Here is a 17,304-nt window from a genome sequence, read left to right as displayed (position 1 = left end):
TCCAGATGCATCAATGGATTGTTATCCGTATAGGCGACGAATTTTGAAGCAGCCAGATAATGTTTAAACCTTTTCGTTATGGCCCAGACCAAGGCCAAAAACTCCAACTTAAAAGAACTATAATTTTCAGAGTTTCTTTCAGTGGGTCGAAGTTTCCTGCTGGCATAAGAAATTACCCTTTCTTTTCCATCTTGTACCTGAGATAATACTGCTCCTAGGCCTACATTACTTGCATCGGTGTACAGGACAAATGGTAGGTTATAATCAGGTTATGCCAATATTTCCTCATTAGTCAGAGCTGTCTTCATCTGTTGGAAGGAATCTTCTTGCTCTTTACTCCATACCAATGACGGTTCTGACCTTCTTTGTTTAGTTTGGCCTACCAGTAGGTCTTGTAAAGGTGCTGCCATTTTCGTATAGCCCCTTATAAATCTCCGGTAATATCCTACCAAACCCAGGAACTGGCGTACTTCTCTGACGGTGGTTGGTCTCTGCCAATCTTGGATAGCTTTTATCTTCTCCAGATCTGGTGCTATTCCATCTGCGCTAATTACATGTCCAAGATATTGGACTTTTGGTTTCAGCAGGTGACATTTTGATGGTTTAAGCTTCATTCCATATTTTGCTAGAGATGCAAATACCTCAGCCAAGTGTTCCAGGTGATCTTCATAGATCTTGGAGTGTACGATTACATCGTCTAGGTACAAGAGTACGGTCTGAAAGTTCTTGTGTCCCAGGCAACATTCCATGAGCCTTTGAAATGTTCCTGGTGCATTACATAATCCGAAAGGCATCCTATTAAATTCACATAGGCCCATTGGTGTTGTAAATGCTGTTTTCTCTCGGTCTTCCTCTGCCACGGAGACCTGCCAATATCCACTAGTGAGATCTAATGTAGAAAAATAATTAGCAGTCCTCAATGCAGCAAGAGACTCCTCTATACGGGGTAACGGGTAAGCATCTTTGTGAGTGATCTTATTTATTTCCCTGTAATCCACACACATCCTCATAGTGCCATCTTTTTTTCTAACTAGGACTAAGGGGGCTGCCCAGGGGCTACAACTATCTCTTATAACCCCTGCCTCGCTCATGTCCCGCAGCATCTCTTTTGCACACTGGTAGTGTTTTGGTGGCATGGGTCTATGTCTCAGTCTAATTGGGGGATGATTCCCTGTGGATATGTGATGACGTACCCCTTCGACCTTCCCAAAGTCTAACGGATGCTTACTAAACACCTGTTCGAATTCTCGTGCTACCCGATAGATTCCATGTTTTTGATAGGAAAGGGTGGTATCAGTCCCTACATGTAACTGCTGACACACACCATTCCTCCAGCTGTCCCTTGGAGTTGTTGTCCTCCGCTTGATTTGACGGGGGCAAAGGCTTTATCGCCTGTATATGGCTGTCACAGACTGTGTACAGCTTTGCTACTGTAGCGTACCTGGGTAATTTTACTTCCTCTTCCCCACAGTTTATGATACAAATTGGTACTCTTCCTTTGCGTACATCCACCACCCCTCTGCCTGTCAGCAGCGTAGGTCTGTGCTCTGAGTATACCGGTTCTACAACTGCCTGGTATTCATTTCCTCTAAGACCGATAGCTGCTCGACACCAGATCATCATTTCACTTTTAGGTGGTAACATAATAGGAAATTGGTCTGTAACCCGTACACTGCCAATTTCCCCTCCAGACAGATTTACCTGTTGTCTGTGTGTCAGGACTCGAATCTCACAATGTAGCACTCTCCTCTGTCCATGATCAGCAGTCACAGGAATCTGTCGGAGCAAAAACAATACTTCCCCAAGACAGTTTTCAATTACATTTGTTCCAAGTACCATGGAGGGGCATTTGTTGTTAGGGTCATCGTCTACCACACATAATCCTTGATATTTTAACTCTACTCTCCCCAGTTTTACTGTGACTTCCCTAAACCCAACCTGGTTTAGTGGTAGTCCATTGGCTGCTAGTATAACTAAACTAGAATCTGGGGGTCTAAGATAGTCATCAGACCAATAGTGTTTGTACAATGTAGGTGGGATGGTGGTTACTTGTGACCCAGTGTCCAAAAGAACGGACATGGGGATTCCTTCTAGTGTAATATTAAGGTACGGGCGGCCTCCCACGTACCGACAATGCCAGTCTTTCGGGGCTGACTGTCTTATTCCTGAGGCTCGGCCCTGGTCCCCAGGAAGCGCCGGTTTAAAAGTTTAAAAGACATCCTCTTGCGAAATGGCCTGGCTTGTTACAACGAAGACAGACGGGTTGTCCTGAAGAATCCGTGTGGTCCATGGCTCTGCGTTGGAATGGTGCGTTGGTCCCCTGAACGGGCGACTTGTTGGTCCCCTCCACGGGCGACATGTTGGTCCCCTTCACGGGCGACATGTACCTTTTCTTCATCCATGGAACATCCTCAGAAGAATCAGCTAACTGTATTTTACTGGGTAGTTGTGAACCTGGCTGGTTCTGCAAGAGTGTTAGCACAAAGTCCATCTTTTTAGTCAGCTGCTGTACTTGGTTGTGCAAATCATCCTCTGTGTTTGATGTCTCGGCCGGCTTTACAACTTTTACCAAATCTTTGGAAGCATTTGATATGCCGGCGGGAGAAGTATCAACCTGCCAGGACGGGTCCACTGACTTGGCCGGCAACTTGTACTGTAATATTGTTATTGCTTTATCTTTTATAGCATCAAAGTCAACATCAGGGTGATCTAAGACCCACATATGCACCTGCTGACGACTGACTTCTGAACTCAAGCCAGCTATGAACTGTTCGGCAAGCATTCTATCCTCGTCGTCCACACTTGCTGGATCCACTTGCTTTAAGGACCGGAGTGCTACCTATAAACGTAAGGCATAATCTCTGATGGTTTCCTTTGGCCCTTGTTCACATTGGTAGAATATCATCCTCAACTCAGCCCGGGTGCGTTTCTCAAAGGCAGCTTTTAACTTGGCAGATACATTTTCTACGGAGTCTCTGTCAGTATCTTTCCATGACTCTGCTGCATCGATTAATTCTCCCAGCACCAGAGCGGCTCGCTGTTTCCCGGTCATAGCATACATATCCATCACCGCACATATTTTCCTCTTAAAAGCTGCCAGAGTGCCTGCGGCCGACCTCTGAGGCGATGGTGACGGCAGCTTAAGATCTCCCAGCTCCCCACAGGTGGAGCTAGTTTCCATTCATAGATTGGCAACCATTTTGCTCCAGGCACATATGGCAAGGTTATTGGCATTATTGAGGCTACTGGCGCGGCTCCTCCTTCTGTAGGGACCCAGGAATCGTTATCCTCACTCATGGCGGCGCCCCTTTAGTTAATTGCGGCTAGTTGCAAAGCCTTTAGATACAGTCAAAGTTCAGCACACACTAGGCTTTTGCATAGACAGACCCGACTTTTGTCAGTTTTCAGGTTTTTTCGGAACCAGCCACTGCACTTCGGGTAGTCTGAGCAGAGCGCTGTGTGGGACTTATCCTCGCTCTCCTTTTCACCTGTTGTGTGGCGCAGCTTCAATTTCTGTGGTAGCTCACGCCTATTTCAAACCAATGAGCAACGCCGTTTAATTACAATGACTATGGCGGTTCTGTGCGCGCTTTACATAGCCAATAAAGTCTTTTTAGGCACATATTGTTGGTTTTTAAGTACGATCCTGTTCGTGACGCCAATTGAGTCGACCATCAGGGTTTTCGGTAGGGGTACTCTGGCGCCGGGACTACGGATACTTTACTCTCGATGGCGTTATCACAGGTGGTCGGTCCCAGCTTCGTGCCCTGGGCACTAACACTGCGGCTGTGGAATGGGGTTCAGGGATGATTTTGGGGATATACGTGACGCCACCTGTGGTGTCTGGTAAGCGGGATATACCAGCACTGCCCGCGGCCGACCTCTGAGGCGATGGTGACGGCAGCTTAAGATCTCCCAGCTCCCCACAGATGGAGCTATTTTACCTCAGGGCGGCGGGTCACTGACCAGGAGGGAAGCGACCGAGCGGTGATGGCTTCCTTCTTCTCTGAAGGGTCCTGTAGAACGGCGGAGAGATGACACACCGAGTCCACATCAGCTTAAACAAGTCCTTTTTACTAGCATCTGGTTTGTTTTGCACAGTTCACAGCAGAAACAGTTCGGTTACCAGAAGGCCAATAGTCACACGTTTCGGAGGAGATTTGATGACAGAGTCTCTCTTTGAGGTAACCCTTCTTTGTCTCTTTCTCGGTCTCTGCTCTGAGGGCTCTGTGACTCCCTCTTTAACCCACTCGTTAGTCTCGTCACTGGTTTTCCCAGGGGTCTGACGATTTCTTTATCTATCTCGCAACAGCGTCGTGAACTCTGCTTGGGGTTAGTAGTCAGACTCTTGATGGGTACCGGGACTCCTCTAATTTAGGATCCCAGGTTAACAGTCAATGGTTTGGGGATAAACCTGACAAACCTCCTCGGTTCCGTTATACCGGTGTCGATCTGAACTCTTCAGCCGACTCTCGCCAGACCTAAAGTGTCCCCTTTCTGTCTGGGTTACCCCTTTTCCTGTGTCTTTCTTTTCTTTTGGGGTACCCTCGCTCAGGACGTCGGGCCTATGTTATTTCTAGCCCTTCTTTCAGTCATCAATTTACTCTTGTCTCTTCTTGTCACTCCTTACTGACTGACTGTTAACTCACTAACTGTCACCCAGTCGTCCTGGAAACCACGTTGTGTCTCACGCTCAGCTAAGCTCCACCCCCCCATGGACCTGCTATATAAACAGTCCCAGGAATATGAAGGTAGGGGCTGCTGAGTCAATGTTACTCAATCTAATATAAGACTCTGCATTTCTTCTCTCTTTCACCTGTGACCAAAGAGCACTGCACCTTGCTGTTAAGGTGCTGTATTCCCCTGTAGTGCCTAACCACAGGGGCGCCACAGATGCATGTATTTTTTACTGTGTAGGTATGCATATATATTTTATTTTTTATTATTTCATGTCATGAAGAGTCTTGCGTTTTTTGAAAAAAAAACTGTTGTTTTTGAAAAAAATCTTGCATTTAATGCGCATCTTACAAATGGATTTTTATGTGGACTTATTTATTATTTATTATTTTTTTTTATGGTGTACTTCAATCCAATTGCACCATAAATAGGATCCAATTAAGTGACTGGGCCATCCTTGAGGAAGGGGACAGTTAATGCCCCCGAAATGCGCGTCGGATTTAGCTCAGCATACTTTTCTGCGGTGAAGTCTTAATTGTCCGATCCTTTCAAACTTCCAACTTATTCAACGGGTGGATGCCCAAAACAGCTTCCTTATTCGTGCCCTTGGAGAACCTCTAACCCTGGAACCTAACGATCTGTATGCCTTCTCAGAGTGGAGCCGTGATTTGACACAATCCTGCCAACATCTGTGTCTCCAGGCATCGGGAGTTTTCACACAGGAGACCTGGTTTAACTTTGCTGCAACCATCGTATCCAGGCACAAAAAACACACACAGCGCAGAGACTGCATTGCCTTGGAATCTCCAGACTGGTATCGGTTTATCAGGTAACCTGCACTGGGTACCCATTACGGGCGCCCCGGTGTATTGTTGCATTCCTGCAATACTCCTGTGTGTCAGCGCTAGGAGTGCGGGAAGTTTAAACTTACCAAAGAGAGCATGGTTCATGTGGAGCGCATGGTCTATAGCAATATTTGAATGATTTGGAGGAACTGTAGCTTTCTCTGTGAAGTTTCAATAAGCTCTAAAAACACTGCTCTGACTCAGAAAGGACTTCATCTTTGGCCTCCGACACACTCACGTGAAAATCACGCACGTGCCGAGAGACACGTATTTTCCCTGCGTGTTGTGTGCAGGTAAGTATGTGTCTCTGGTAAGTGCGGGCCACGTGTGTTCTCCGCATGCTGTCCATGATAACATATGGAGAACAGGTTATTTACATACTCACATGGTCCTTGCTGCTGTCCGTGGTGCTGATCTTCTGTCTCCAGCCCTCCCGTCTCCCCGCTGCTGCTGCTGCCAGGCAGTGAAGTGAATATTACATGAGAATAATGAACGGCGGTCGGCAGAAAGTGACAGCAGCGGCAGAGACAGGAGGGCTGGAGAAGGTGAGTTAAGGTTTTTTTTTTTTTCTCTGACACGTGTGTTTTCTCTGGCGCGTGTCACACTACACCCGTGTGGTTCGGGTGCGGGTCATGTGACACCCGTGCTGCTGACATGTCAGCGTGTAGAAAAACGTGCACACGTACAAAAGTACACGGACGCACGTTCCATGTGGTTTTACGTGTGTGTGCCTGCTACAATAGGGTAGCATTGCTGAACGTGTCTCCGTGACGCCGGTACGTGCAAAAAATGGCAAACACGTACCGACGGCACGGATGTGTGTTGGAGGCCTTTGTGGTATTTTTGGACATCTACACATTTATTTAATTCTTTTTATCCATGAAAAAAACGTCCAACCCTTCTTCAATATTAATTGATCTTTAATCATATATTTTTTTCTACTTAAAGGTGGTAGCCGCCGGCCGGGGCTCCACATACTTTTAGAAACCTTTTTTTTAGGGTTTCCAGAGTATATATACTGCAAATTTATGTGTTTTTATGTGATTATTTGTACATGTAATTGGAATATTATTTCCATCATTGGAACAAGGTTAGAAATAACAATAAACCTTTAATTCAGCGAAGGTTTTATATAAATATATATATATATATGAATTTATTTCTATGCATTTTTTCTTATTTTAAAGATAGGTTAATTTTAACAGTGAGAGATAGAATATCCAAAATAAAATCCAGAAAATCACATTGGATTTGAATTTATTTCATTTTGCAGAGAGAAATAAGTATTTGATCCCCTACCAACCATTAAGAGTTATGGCTCCTTGAGACCAGTTAGATACTCCTAATCAACTTGTTACCTGCATTAAAGACAGCCGTCTTAAATTGTCACCTGTATAAAAGACTCCTGTCCACACACTCAATCAGTCAGACTCTAACCTCTACAACATGGGCAAGACCAAAGAGCTTTCTAAGGATGTCAGGGACAAGTTCATAAGCCTGCACAACGCTGGAATGGACTACAAAACCATAAGTAAAACGCTGGGTGAGAAAGAGACAAATGGAAGAAATACATAATGAATATCAACCGATCTTGATCAGGGGCAAATGCAAAATCTCACCTTGTTGGGGTATCCAGGATCATGAGGTAAGTGAGAGATCAGCCTTAAACTACATGGGGGGAACTCAAGACAGCTGGGACCACTGTCACCAAGAAAACCATTGGCAACACATTATGCCGTAATGGATTAAAATCCTGCAGTGCCTGCAAAGTCCCACTGCTCAAGAAGGCACATGTGCAGGTCTGTCTGAAGCTTGAAATGAACACCTGGATGATTCTGAAAGTGATTGGGAGAAGATGCTGTGGTCAGATGAGACTAAAATTGAGCTTTTTGGCCTTAACGCAACTCGCTGTATTTGGAGGAAGAGAAATTCTGCCTATGACCCAAAGAACACCATTCCCACTGTCAAGCATGGAGGTGGAAACCTAATGTTTTGGGGGTGTTTCTCTGCTAAGGGGACAGGACTACTTCACCGCTTCAATGGGACAATGGATGGAGCCATGTACCATAAATTCCTGAGTGACAACCTCCTTCCCTCCACCAGGACATTAAAAATGGGTCGTTGCTGGGTCTTCTAGCAGGATAATGTCCAAAAACATACAGCCAAAGCAACAAAGAAGTAGCTCAAAAAGAAGCACATATTAAGGTCAAGGAGTGGCCTAGCCAGTCTCCAGACCTTAATCCCATAGCAATCTTATGGAGGGAGCTGCTAAGCAGCAGCCTCAAAATCTTAATGATTTAGAAATGATTTGCAAAGAGGAGTGGACCAAAATTCCTCCTTACATATGCGCAAACCTCATCATCAAGTACAAAAACGTCTGACTGCTGTGTTTACCAACTAGAGTTTTGCAACCAAGTATTAAGTCGTCTTTGACAGAGGGATCAAATACTTATTTCTCTATGCAACATGCAAATAAATTTATATTATTTATACAATGTGATTTTCTGCAGTATGTGAATTCTTTCAGCATTTTTTCACCCAGAGAAAGCAATGAGACAATGCAAAATTGCTGCAAAAAACCACAGCAAACTTGTCTACATTTTACAGCGTTTTTGCTACATACAGTGAATGAAGTAATTATTTGATCCCTTGCTGATGTATGTTTGCCAATTGACAAAGATATGAACAGTCTATAATTTTAAGGATATAAATTAGTAAATATCCGTAGGATAACGATTAGCGCTCAAACCCAATATTCCTGTAATTCTGCAGCTAGATGGAGTGGACCAAAATTTCTCCTTACATATGCGCAAACCTCATCCTCAAGTACAAAAAAGTCTGACTGCTGTGTTTACCAACTAGAGTTTTGCCACTAAGTATTAAGTCGTCTTTGACAGAGGGATCAAATACTTATTTCTCTATGCAAAATGCAAATAAATTTATATTATTTATACAATGTGATTTTCTGGATTTTATTTTGGATATTCTATCTCTCACTGTTAATATTTACCTACCCTTATAGACTGTTCATGTCTTTGTCAGTTGGCAAAGTGAAAAAATCAGCAAGGGATCAAATAATGATTTCCTTTACTGTACATACAATTAACTTCATTAAGGGAACCTGTCATGCAAAAAACCAAAACACTGTTAACCTGCAGATATGCTGTTGATCTGCAGGTTGATAGCTTTCTAACGCGGTGCTGGGAGAAATTGATCTTTATTCCTCCAGCAGCCTCCGGCTTTCAGTTATAGAGGCGCGGCTTCAGTCACCGCACAGTACATAGTGAGCAGCGCATTAACCATGCTTCAACACTGTCTGACAGCTGGCTCAGTATTGCTTTTCATAGGATCCTATACCTGCTAGATAATAATGCTGTATTCATTATAAAGTGCAAATCTTTACTCTTTCCATACTTATATATTTACATATTTGCACATAGTTTTTGTTGGATTTAACGTCCATCTATTTAGCCTCTGAATCTTTTTTTATAGATTCCTTCCTTGGAAAAAGATCTTTTAACATTGAAAAGTCCATCCAAAGAAGACATCACTGATGTACTTGATTCTTACCATAAAGAGGTACCTAGTGACAGTTTATTTGGTGATTAGTAATATAAGAAGATAGAATAGTAGATTAATTTATAAATGTGTTTAAAATGGTTTCCCACTACTTGGACAACTTTTTTAAAGATATGTATTCCCCAGTGTAAAATAAATAAAAAAAAAAAAACAAAACAGATTTCTCCCACACAAATGATGTTGGCTCCTATTTCCTCAGCACTCACGTGGCATTGTTTTCCATGTGAGCACTGCAATCAATCAGAGGCCGCTAATGGGCTGCAACTTTCACAACTTCCTGGGATGTAAAAGTTTTGTCTTCGGGAAGAGTGAGCAAAGCAGCACATTAATGTCGTTGTTTGCATGTAGCGCTCAAATGTCATAACAATGTCACATGAGTGCTGGCATGTCCGTCGTCATTCCAGTGATTTGCAGGAAGTGATTATCTTGGTTTTTTTTTGTTTGTTATTCTGCCTATTATATTATTTAAAGAATTCCTATAACCCGTCTATGTCAATGGGCAGCCTATGACCCATGATTTTATTAACTATAAATTAGTGTCGAAAGGATCTTAGGGCTCCTAATGCCCAACTGAAAAGGCTTGACTTTTATCCAAAGTCAGTCATGAACTAATGGGTCATGGGATCCCAGCATGCAGAATGGGATTTCACAACCCTCCATGATCCTCTTGTAGTGAAAGAGAAAGATCAATCTTTTTGCACTTCTCCAGTGCTGCCCCATGATTATAGCTTTTACCATTTGATAACTTATTAATGTAAGTGGATAAGTGAACAGAAGTAGATCTTGTTATTTTTAGTGGGAGAAGGGCTGTGAAGGATGGTGGGCTCCCGTTCTGCATGCCAGGATCCCACAACACAAAACTTTGGGCCCGTCTTTAGGAGAAAATCATTAGGAGTAGTGATGGGCCAACCCGGACTGTAAAATTCGGGATCCCTGCCGGATACCTAGTATCCATGCACCAACACCGGACACTGAGTTCTCAGAGAACGCCGGCCATCCGGATAATTAAAAAAAAAATAAATAGCGGAAAAAGAATGAAAATAAAGAACAAACTTGGAGCATTATACTTACTGAGTTTCCAACGCGGCTTTAATACTCATTCTTGTGCCACTCATTAAGCTCTTACATGTTCATTGCTTCCTCCACTCACTGGCATTTCCAGCGTCTGTGATTGGTTTCAGTCATAATATGCCAACACCTTGTGTGACAGTGTATCTGTGCTTCGAATCACACACGCTGTCTGCATGTCAATAGTGGTGTAAAAATAAATAATTTAAAAAATTGGCGTAGGGTCCCACATATTATAAAACTTACACAGATAAAGCATACGGCTACAGGCTGCAGCACCCAGCCGTGTGCTTATCTTGGCTGCATATCAAAATAAGAAGGAGCCCATGCAGCTTTTTTAAAATTATTTAAATAAATAATTAAAAAAAATCAATGTTTGGTCCACCCAATTTTGATACCCAGCCATGATAAAGCTGACAGCTGGGGGCTGGTATTTTCATGATTGGGAGACCCATGGTTATTGGGCCCCCAGCCTAAAAATAGTAGCCTGCAGCAGCTCAGAATTGTTGCATCCTTTAAATGCAACATTTCCGTCACTTTACCCAGCTCATCCCGATTGCCCTAGTGTGGTGTATTCGGGGTAGTATAAGGGGTTGACAGCTCACATCTGCCATTAAGCCATAGATTAATAGTGGGAGGCGTCTTTGAGACCCCCCCCATTAATAATCTGTAAGTGAAAAGAAATAAACCCAAATACTGAATAATCCTTTATTTGAAATAGAATACAAAAGAAACCTCCCTCTTACTCCAATTTATTAACCCAACACCCAGTTTTGACGTAATCCACGCGAGGTCCCACGATGATTTCAACTCTGTTGCATACTGAAGTCACAGTGCGCAGGCACAGAACATGTATGCACGCTGTGGATTCAGGCCGGTAAGTATAACTTGTCTGTTCTAATCCCTCTAACCCTTTCTACTACCATTTTAAAGCACAATATTTGGGTCCCCATAGACTTATATGGGGATTGGCGTTCAGGCAGATATCCAGGATTAATTCCGGTCCTAAACTAGATTTTTTTTTTTTAAATCTGGTTGCATACGCTGATCCCGAATACCTCAGAGTTTACCCATCACTAATTAGGAGCGATTTTGTCACTAACTTTCAGAAAATTACTAGCCTGGGGATGAAAAATTGTTTATAAGAACTAAAGTCGTCAGTGGTTGATAGCTTTTAATAGCTAACTGAAAAGATGGTAATAATAGCATGCTTTCGAGACTACTCAGGTCTAACCTGAGTAGTCTCGAAAGCCTGCTATTATTACCATCTTTTCAGTTAGCCATTAAAAGGTATCAACCACTGAGGACTTCAGTTCTTTTAAACAATTTTTTATCTCTACTGGCTAACACAGTACAAAGATATATTTTACCTGTATCCTGGGGATGCCCACTCTTTTATTTCTGATAGGTTCACATTAACGGAAATTGTAACCCTCTTAAAGTAACTTTATCAGTGTGTGAAAAAGTCTGCAATATACGGTATATTAGAGAAAGGATATAGAAGGCTTTGAACACAACTGATCTCAAAACATGCTAAAATGTAAGACGTAGCTGTATTATTACTTTGCTTTTTTCGTGCTATTAGATTTTTTTAAATTAGGATATACTTTGTTAATAGAAATACTAGTGATGTTGACCATAGCAAACAATCAGCTTTTTCCAGATCAGTTTAAGATTCAAGCTGAGTTTTGACTGATTGAAGCAAAGTCAATTTTTTTGTTATGTTTAAAAAATAAAATAAGAAAAAACAAGCCATTTTGTTGTATTTGTTTACTGGTAATTGGTTAATTTATATGGATAATATAACTTGCCATACAGCATATAGAACTTACTGGTGTTATTTTCTTTGTTTTGCATTTAGAAATATACAAATCTTAAAGTTTTTTGTTATCTGTGTGTTGTTGCTTTGCCTAGAGTAAGACCGATAAAGATGACCCATTCATTCTTGCAGAACATTTGGAGAAAATTAACAGGTAAATACATCAGTATTTTATATAAAACTACAGTTTCATGTTATAAAAAGTCTGTTGATAGGCATGAAAGCATATATATTGTAATTTGTTGCAGAAATCCCCTTTGTTTCTAATTTGTGCATATAGGCACTGAAAATGCTGTATATGATAAAATATAGCAACAAATAAACTAATTGATATATGATAACTTGTTATTTTTAATGTATCCATTGGTCACTAAAGAGCTGTTTCAATTTGAGTAATAATTACTTTTTAATAATTAAAATTTCTTTCACTTTCTAAAGAAATGTCAAAACTTCTATTTGGAGTCATGTTGTTATGTTACAAGTCATGTTAACTTGTAATGTTAAAAAGTAAAAAAAAAATGTCTGTCACCATGTTTTTGTTACCCCATCTGAAAGCAGCATGATGTTGGAGCAGATCTAAAAATAATATTCTTTATTTCTATAGCACCAACATATTCTGCAGTGCTTTACAATTCTGAGGTTCATATACAAACAAACATGTGTAACCATTAGAGAAGATACAATAATTAAAGCAAAAATAATGACAACCCTGCTCATAAAAGCTTACAATCTAAAATGGGCTGAGGTGGTGGTGACATGAGATAGAAGTGTTTATTTACAATGACAGTCCAGCCATCTTGAAAAAATATGGGATAGATAAAGGCTGCATGAGCCAAGGGAGAGTTATGTTCTGAGAAATAGTGGAGGGGATTGGGGCATAACTACCGCAGTCGCAGAGGTCGCGACTGCGACCGGGCCCGGCAGCTTTTAGGGGCCTGCTCCGCAGATCAGCAAGCAGCTTCTTTCTGTGAGAGGAGCTGCGCTGATATGGCGCAGACCACGCGGCCGCTGTTGTCAGCGGCGGTGGCACCGGGCCCCCCTTCCCCGTCATCACACACAGCAACAATGAAGAAGCGTTGAGTTGCATGTGCAGCTCCACGCTCCTTCATTCTCCCTCTGTGCCTGTGCGGTGATGTCACTCCTGTGCGACCGCTGTGCTCAGATCACAGAGCGCAGGGCGGGAGGACGCCGACCGCAGCTGCAGGGGAGCAAAGGAGAGATGAGGATGGAGCAGCGGTGGACGAGGACACGTGAGGACAGCAGCGGGGGAACGAGGAGAGCTGTAAAAACTTGTTTTTTTGTATTTCTTTTTAAATCAGTGCATACACGGGGGAGCTGCCAGCTGTATACAGGCAGCATGGGGGAGCTGCCAGCAGTATACAGGGAGCATGGGCGGCTGCCAGCAGTATACAGGGAGCATGGGGGGCTGTCAGCAGTATACAGGGAGCATGGGGAGGCTGCCAGCAGTATACAGGGAGCATGGGGGGCTGCTAGCAGTATACAGGGAGCATGGGGGAGCTGCCAGCAGTATACAGGGAGCAGGGGGGAGCTGCCAGCGGTATACAGGGAGCATGGGGGGCTGCCAGCAGTATACAGGGAGCATGGGGGGCTGCTAGCAGTATACAGGGAGCATGGGGGAGCTGCCAGCAGTATACAGGGAGCAGGGGGGAGCTGCCAGCGGTATACAGGGAGCATGGGGGGCTGCCAGCAGTATACAGGGAGCATGGGGGGCTGCCATCAGTATGCAGGGAGCAAGGGGGAGCTGCCAGCAGTATACAGGGAGCATGGGGGAGCTGCCAGCGGTATACAGGGAACATTGGCGATCTGCCGGCAGTATACAGGGAGCATGTGGAGGCTGCCAGCAGTATACAGGGAGCATGGGGGAGCTGCCAGCAGTATACAGGGAACATGGGGAGGCTGCCAGCAGTATACAGGGAGCATGGGGGAGCTGCCAGCAGTATACAGGGAGCATGGAGAGGCTGCCAGCAGTATACATGGAACATGGTGGGCTTGCATTATACATGGAGCATGGGGGGCTGCCAGCATTATACATGGAGCATTGGGGGGGGCTTGTATTATACATGGAGCGTGGGGGGGGCTTGCATTATACCTGGAGCATGGGCGGCTGGTTGCATTATACATGGAACATGGGGGGCTGGCTGCATTATACATGGGGGTCTGGCTGCACCATACATGTGAGGCCTGGGGTGAATTATAATATATGAGGGACTATGGGGTGGATTATAATATATGGGGGACTATGGGGTGAATTATAATACATGGAGAACTATGGAAAATGCAGTATAATACATGGAGGACTATAGAAGTGTATTCTAATATATGAAGGGTTATGTGGGACCCTTTATATTATATGGAAGGCTATGTGGGGGCCATTATAGTATTTGGAGAACTATATACAAGGGGGACAAAGATACAAGCATGGGATGGGAACTTTTTGTGCTGAGGGAAAAGGGCTCTTTCCATCAGCACCCAGCCTTCCCAATCTCTGCTATACATCTCTCAGCACCCAGCTTTCCCATGCTCTGATGTGCATATAGCAGAGCATGGGGAATCTGGGTGCCGATGACAAGATGGATATCAGAACATTGGGAAGCTGGGTGCTGAGGGAAAGAGCCAAGTGTCAGCATCATTATCCCATACCCCAAGTGGCGGTGTACGTAGAGGGGGGGCCCAGGTCCGAACTTTGCATCAGGGCCCTTCAAACTCTAGTTACGCCACTGGGAGGGGATATATATTAACTGACTTTGATTAGGGAGGGTGATAGGCCACCGGAAAAAGATGGGTTTTTAAGGAGTGTCTGAAGCTGTGCAAGTTGTGGATCATTCAAGTTTCTTGGTGAAGAGCATTCCTGAGGATTGGTGCAGCTCGGTAAAAGTCTTGGAGCCGAGAGTGGAGGTTAGGATTAGTGTGGATGTTAGTCGAAAGTAGTTCGCGGAGTGTAGAGAATGGGTAGGGTGATAGACCGAGATGAGGGTGGAGATATAGGGGGGTGCTGCACTGTGTAGAGCTTTGTGGCTGAGTAGCAGATAGCTGGATCATAGAGACACCATAGAATATAGAAAACTAAACTGTAACTTTTATTATGAAATTTATAAAAAGTGAAGATGATATTCACTGGTATAAAAACGTGAGGATAAAAAGAAATAGGCTTGGTCATAAAAAACAATAATGCCAATGCTCCAAGAAGGGCACATATATCACCCAACAAAAATAACCAACCTCGGTCAAACTAGGGAAAATTCCAGAACCCCGGCTTCTTAATATATACACAAGCCCCCTATAAGCAGAGGGGGTATGGGGATACCTGGAAGAAGAAGTTAAAAGCACCACCTAGGGCTGCAAACCACCAATATGGGATCCCATTGAAAAGGAACGGTCTTACCAGATCCGAAGGCAGGCTTTCAGGGCTTTCAATAGGTTCAGGCTCTATAGGTGGCTGTCAACCAGCTCATTAAATCCCAAAGTCAGCCTTATGGTGAACCTCATAGATGTAACAGGTAGACGAAACACATACTCCTGACGCGTTTCATTAAATACATTCTTCAGGGGAGTTAAAAAAACATTCAAAGAAAGCTGCCAGTGCTGACCGCTCATGGCAGTATATGTCCAAATTTGCCCAGACACACTGTGAAAAGAAGGGGGATTCAAAATAGGATCTAAGTACATATAGCAATAGAATAATAGTGCCCCATAGTCTCAATACATACCGCACACGTCTGTGTACATCAGGGCGATATTCAAATATGCCGTGCTAAGCGTCCACGGGCATCGCCATTTTATAACCCCGGGCGCATGCGCAGACAAGTCATCCTAACCAGTGACGTGCGCTCCCAGACGACAACCGACCGGAAGTACCCACGCCACTAGATGCCACGTCACAAGAAAGTGCCGTCGGCCTCACCCGATGAAGTCGCATCCGGTGAGTGAAACGCAAGCTTATGTGTACCGGACATGACGGCAGTGTAAGCATAGAGGCAAGACGCCACCGTGGTAATAACAGCGCGCTCCATAGCAAAACGTAAATAATCATGTGGGTGCCTGACCCAGACATGTTAGGTATAAAAAAGCACGATAATGGAAAAAGGCTTAATATCAAATAGTAAAATGCCGCGAACAGGGGAACCAATGGATAGAAATTTAATTGATAAGAAATGGATCATTTGAAAAAACAGAGAGAGGGGAGAAAGGAGGAAGGGGAAGCACGGGAGGAGGGGAGAAGGGAAAAATCCCAATTTAGCGAGCATCCAAGGGAGGGCCGGACAGCAATATGTCAGCAAAAATTTTTTTTATCCATATTAGCAGTATGGGATATCAAAAAATGACAAAAAAATGAAAAATACGAACGAAACAAGGTCCCATAGGGAGATAGGAGGAACAGGCAAGTCATGACACAGATAGAAAGTAGAGGGACAGAACCTAAGATGCTCACTACGGGAATAACCCTAGACTGGATTCCACCCTACCTAACATGTGGGGTCGGCACCCTAGTTCACCCACGCCAGTGGCACCCCCACTCAACGTCGACTATCTCTCCTAGTAATGCCCTAAATGCTAAGGTGCATATAGGAAAGGTGTGAAAGATAGGGATTCATTCAGACCTACCGGCACCATGGTATTAAAGCTATAGATCCAAAAGCATTCTTTCTGGAGAATTTTTCTATCCCAATTTCCTCCTCTTAAGGCCCCGTTACACGCTACGATATATCGGGCGATATGTCATCGGGGTCATGGATTCCGTGACGCACATCCGGCATCGTTTGACATATCGTAGCGTGTGACAGCTACGAGCGACCGTTAACGAGCAAAAATACACACCTTATCGTTGCTCGTTAACACGTCGTTCATTTTCAAAATATCGGTCTCATTCCTGGATGCAGGTTGTTTGTCGTTCCTGAGGCAGCACACATCGCTCCGTGTGACACCTCGGGAACGATGAACACAGCTTACCTGCGTCCCACCGGCAATGAGGAAGGAAGGAGGTGGGCGGGATGTTACATCCCGCTCATCTCCGCCCCTCCGCTTCTATTGGGCGGCTACTGTGTGATGTCGCTGTGACGCCAAACGTCCCTCCCCCTTCAGGAAGAGTGTCTTTTTGTTTAATTTTTTTTTTAAATTCTTTATTTATTTAGAAACCAGCATGACAATAAACTACAAATCATCGGACCTAGCGGCCCATTTGCAATAACACTGTTGTGCCCAAAACAGAGTGTACAACAAGACTTAAGGCCGCGTTACATGCAACGACATCGCTAACGAGATGTCGTTGGGGTCACGAAATTTGTGACGCGCATCCGG

At 43.9% G+C, this 17,304-nt stretch overlaps 1 protein-coding gene across 2 annotated transcripts in view; it reads left to right on the top strand.

Moving 5' to 3' along the window:
* The window catches only part of HIBCH (3-hydroxyisobutyryl-CoA hydrolase), a 787,172-nt gene that overhangs the window by 554,272 nt on the left and 215,596 nt on the right, over nt 1-17,304 (top strand). For both annotated transcript variants that reach the window (XM_075319035.1, XM_075319034.1), the window contains exons 9-10: nt 9,015-9,101; nt 12,084-12,142. In XM_075319035.1, the coding sequence (XP_075175150.1) occupies nt 9,015-9,101; nt 12,084-12,142 (146 nt within the window). The remainder of the gene's footprint in view (nt 1-9,014; nt 9,102-12,083; nt 12,143-17,304) is intronic.

This window comes from Anomaloglossus baeobatrachus, chromosome 7 (assembly GCF_048569485.1).
Source record: "Anomaloglossus baeobatrachus isolate aAnoBae1 chromosome 7, aAnoBae1.hap1, whole genome shotgun sequence".
In the NCBI taxonomy this organism is placed as follows: Eukaryota; Metazoa; Chordata; class Amphibia; order Anura; family Aromobatidae; genus Anomaloglossus; species Anomaloglossus baeobatrachus.
Note: the sequence above shows the minus strand (reverse complement) of the source record. Positions and strands in the feature narration are given on the sequence as shown.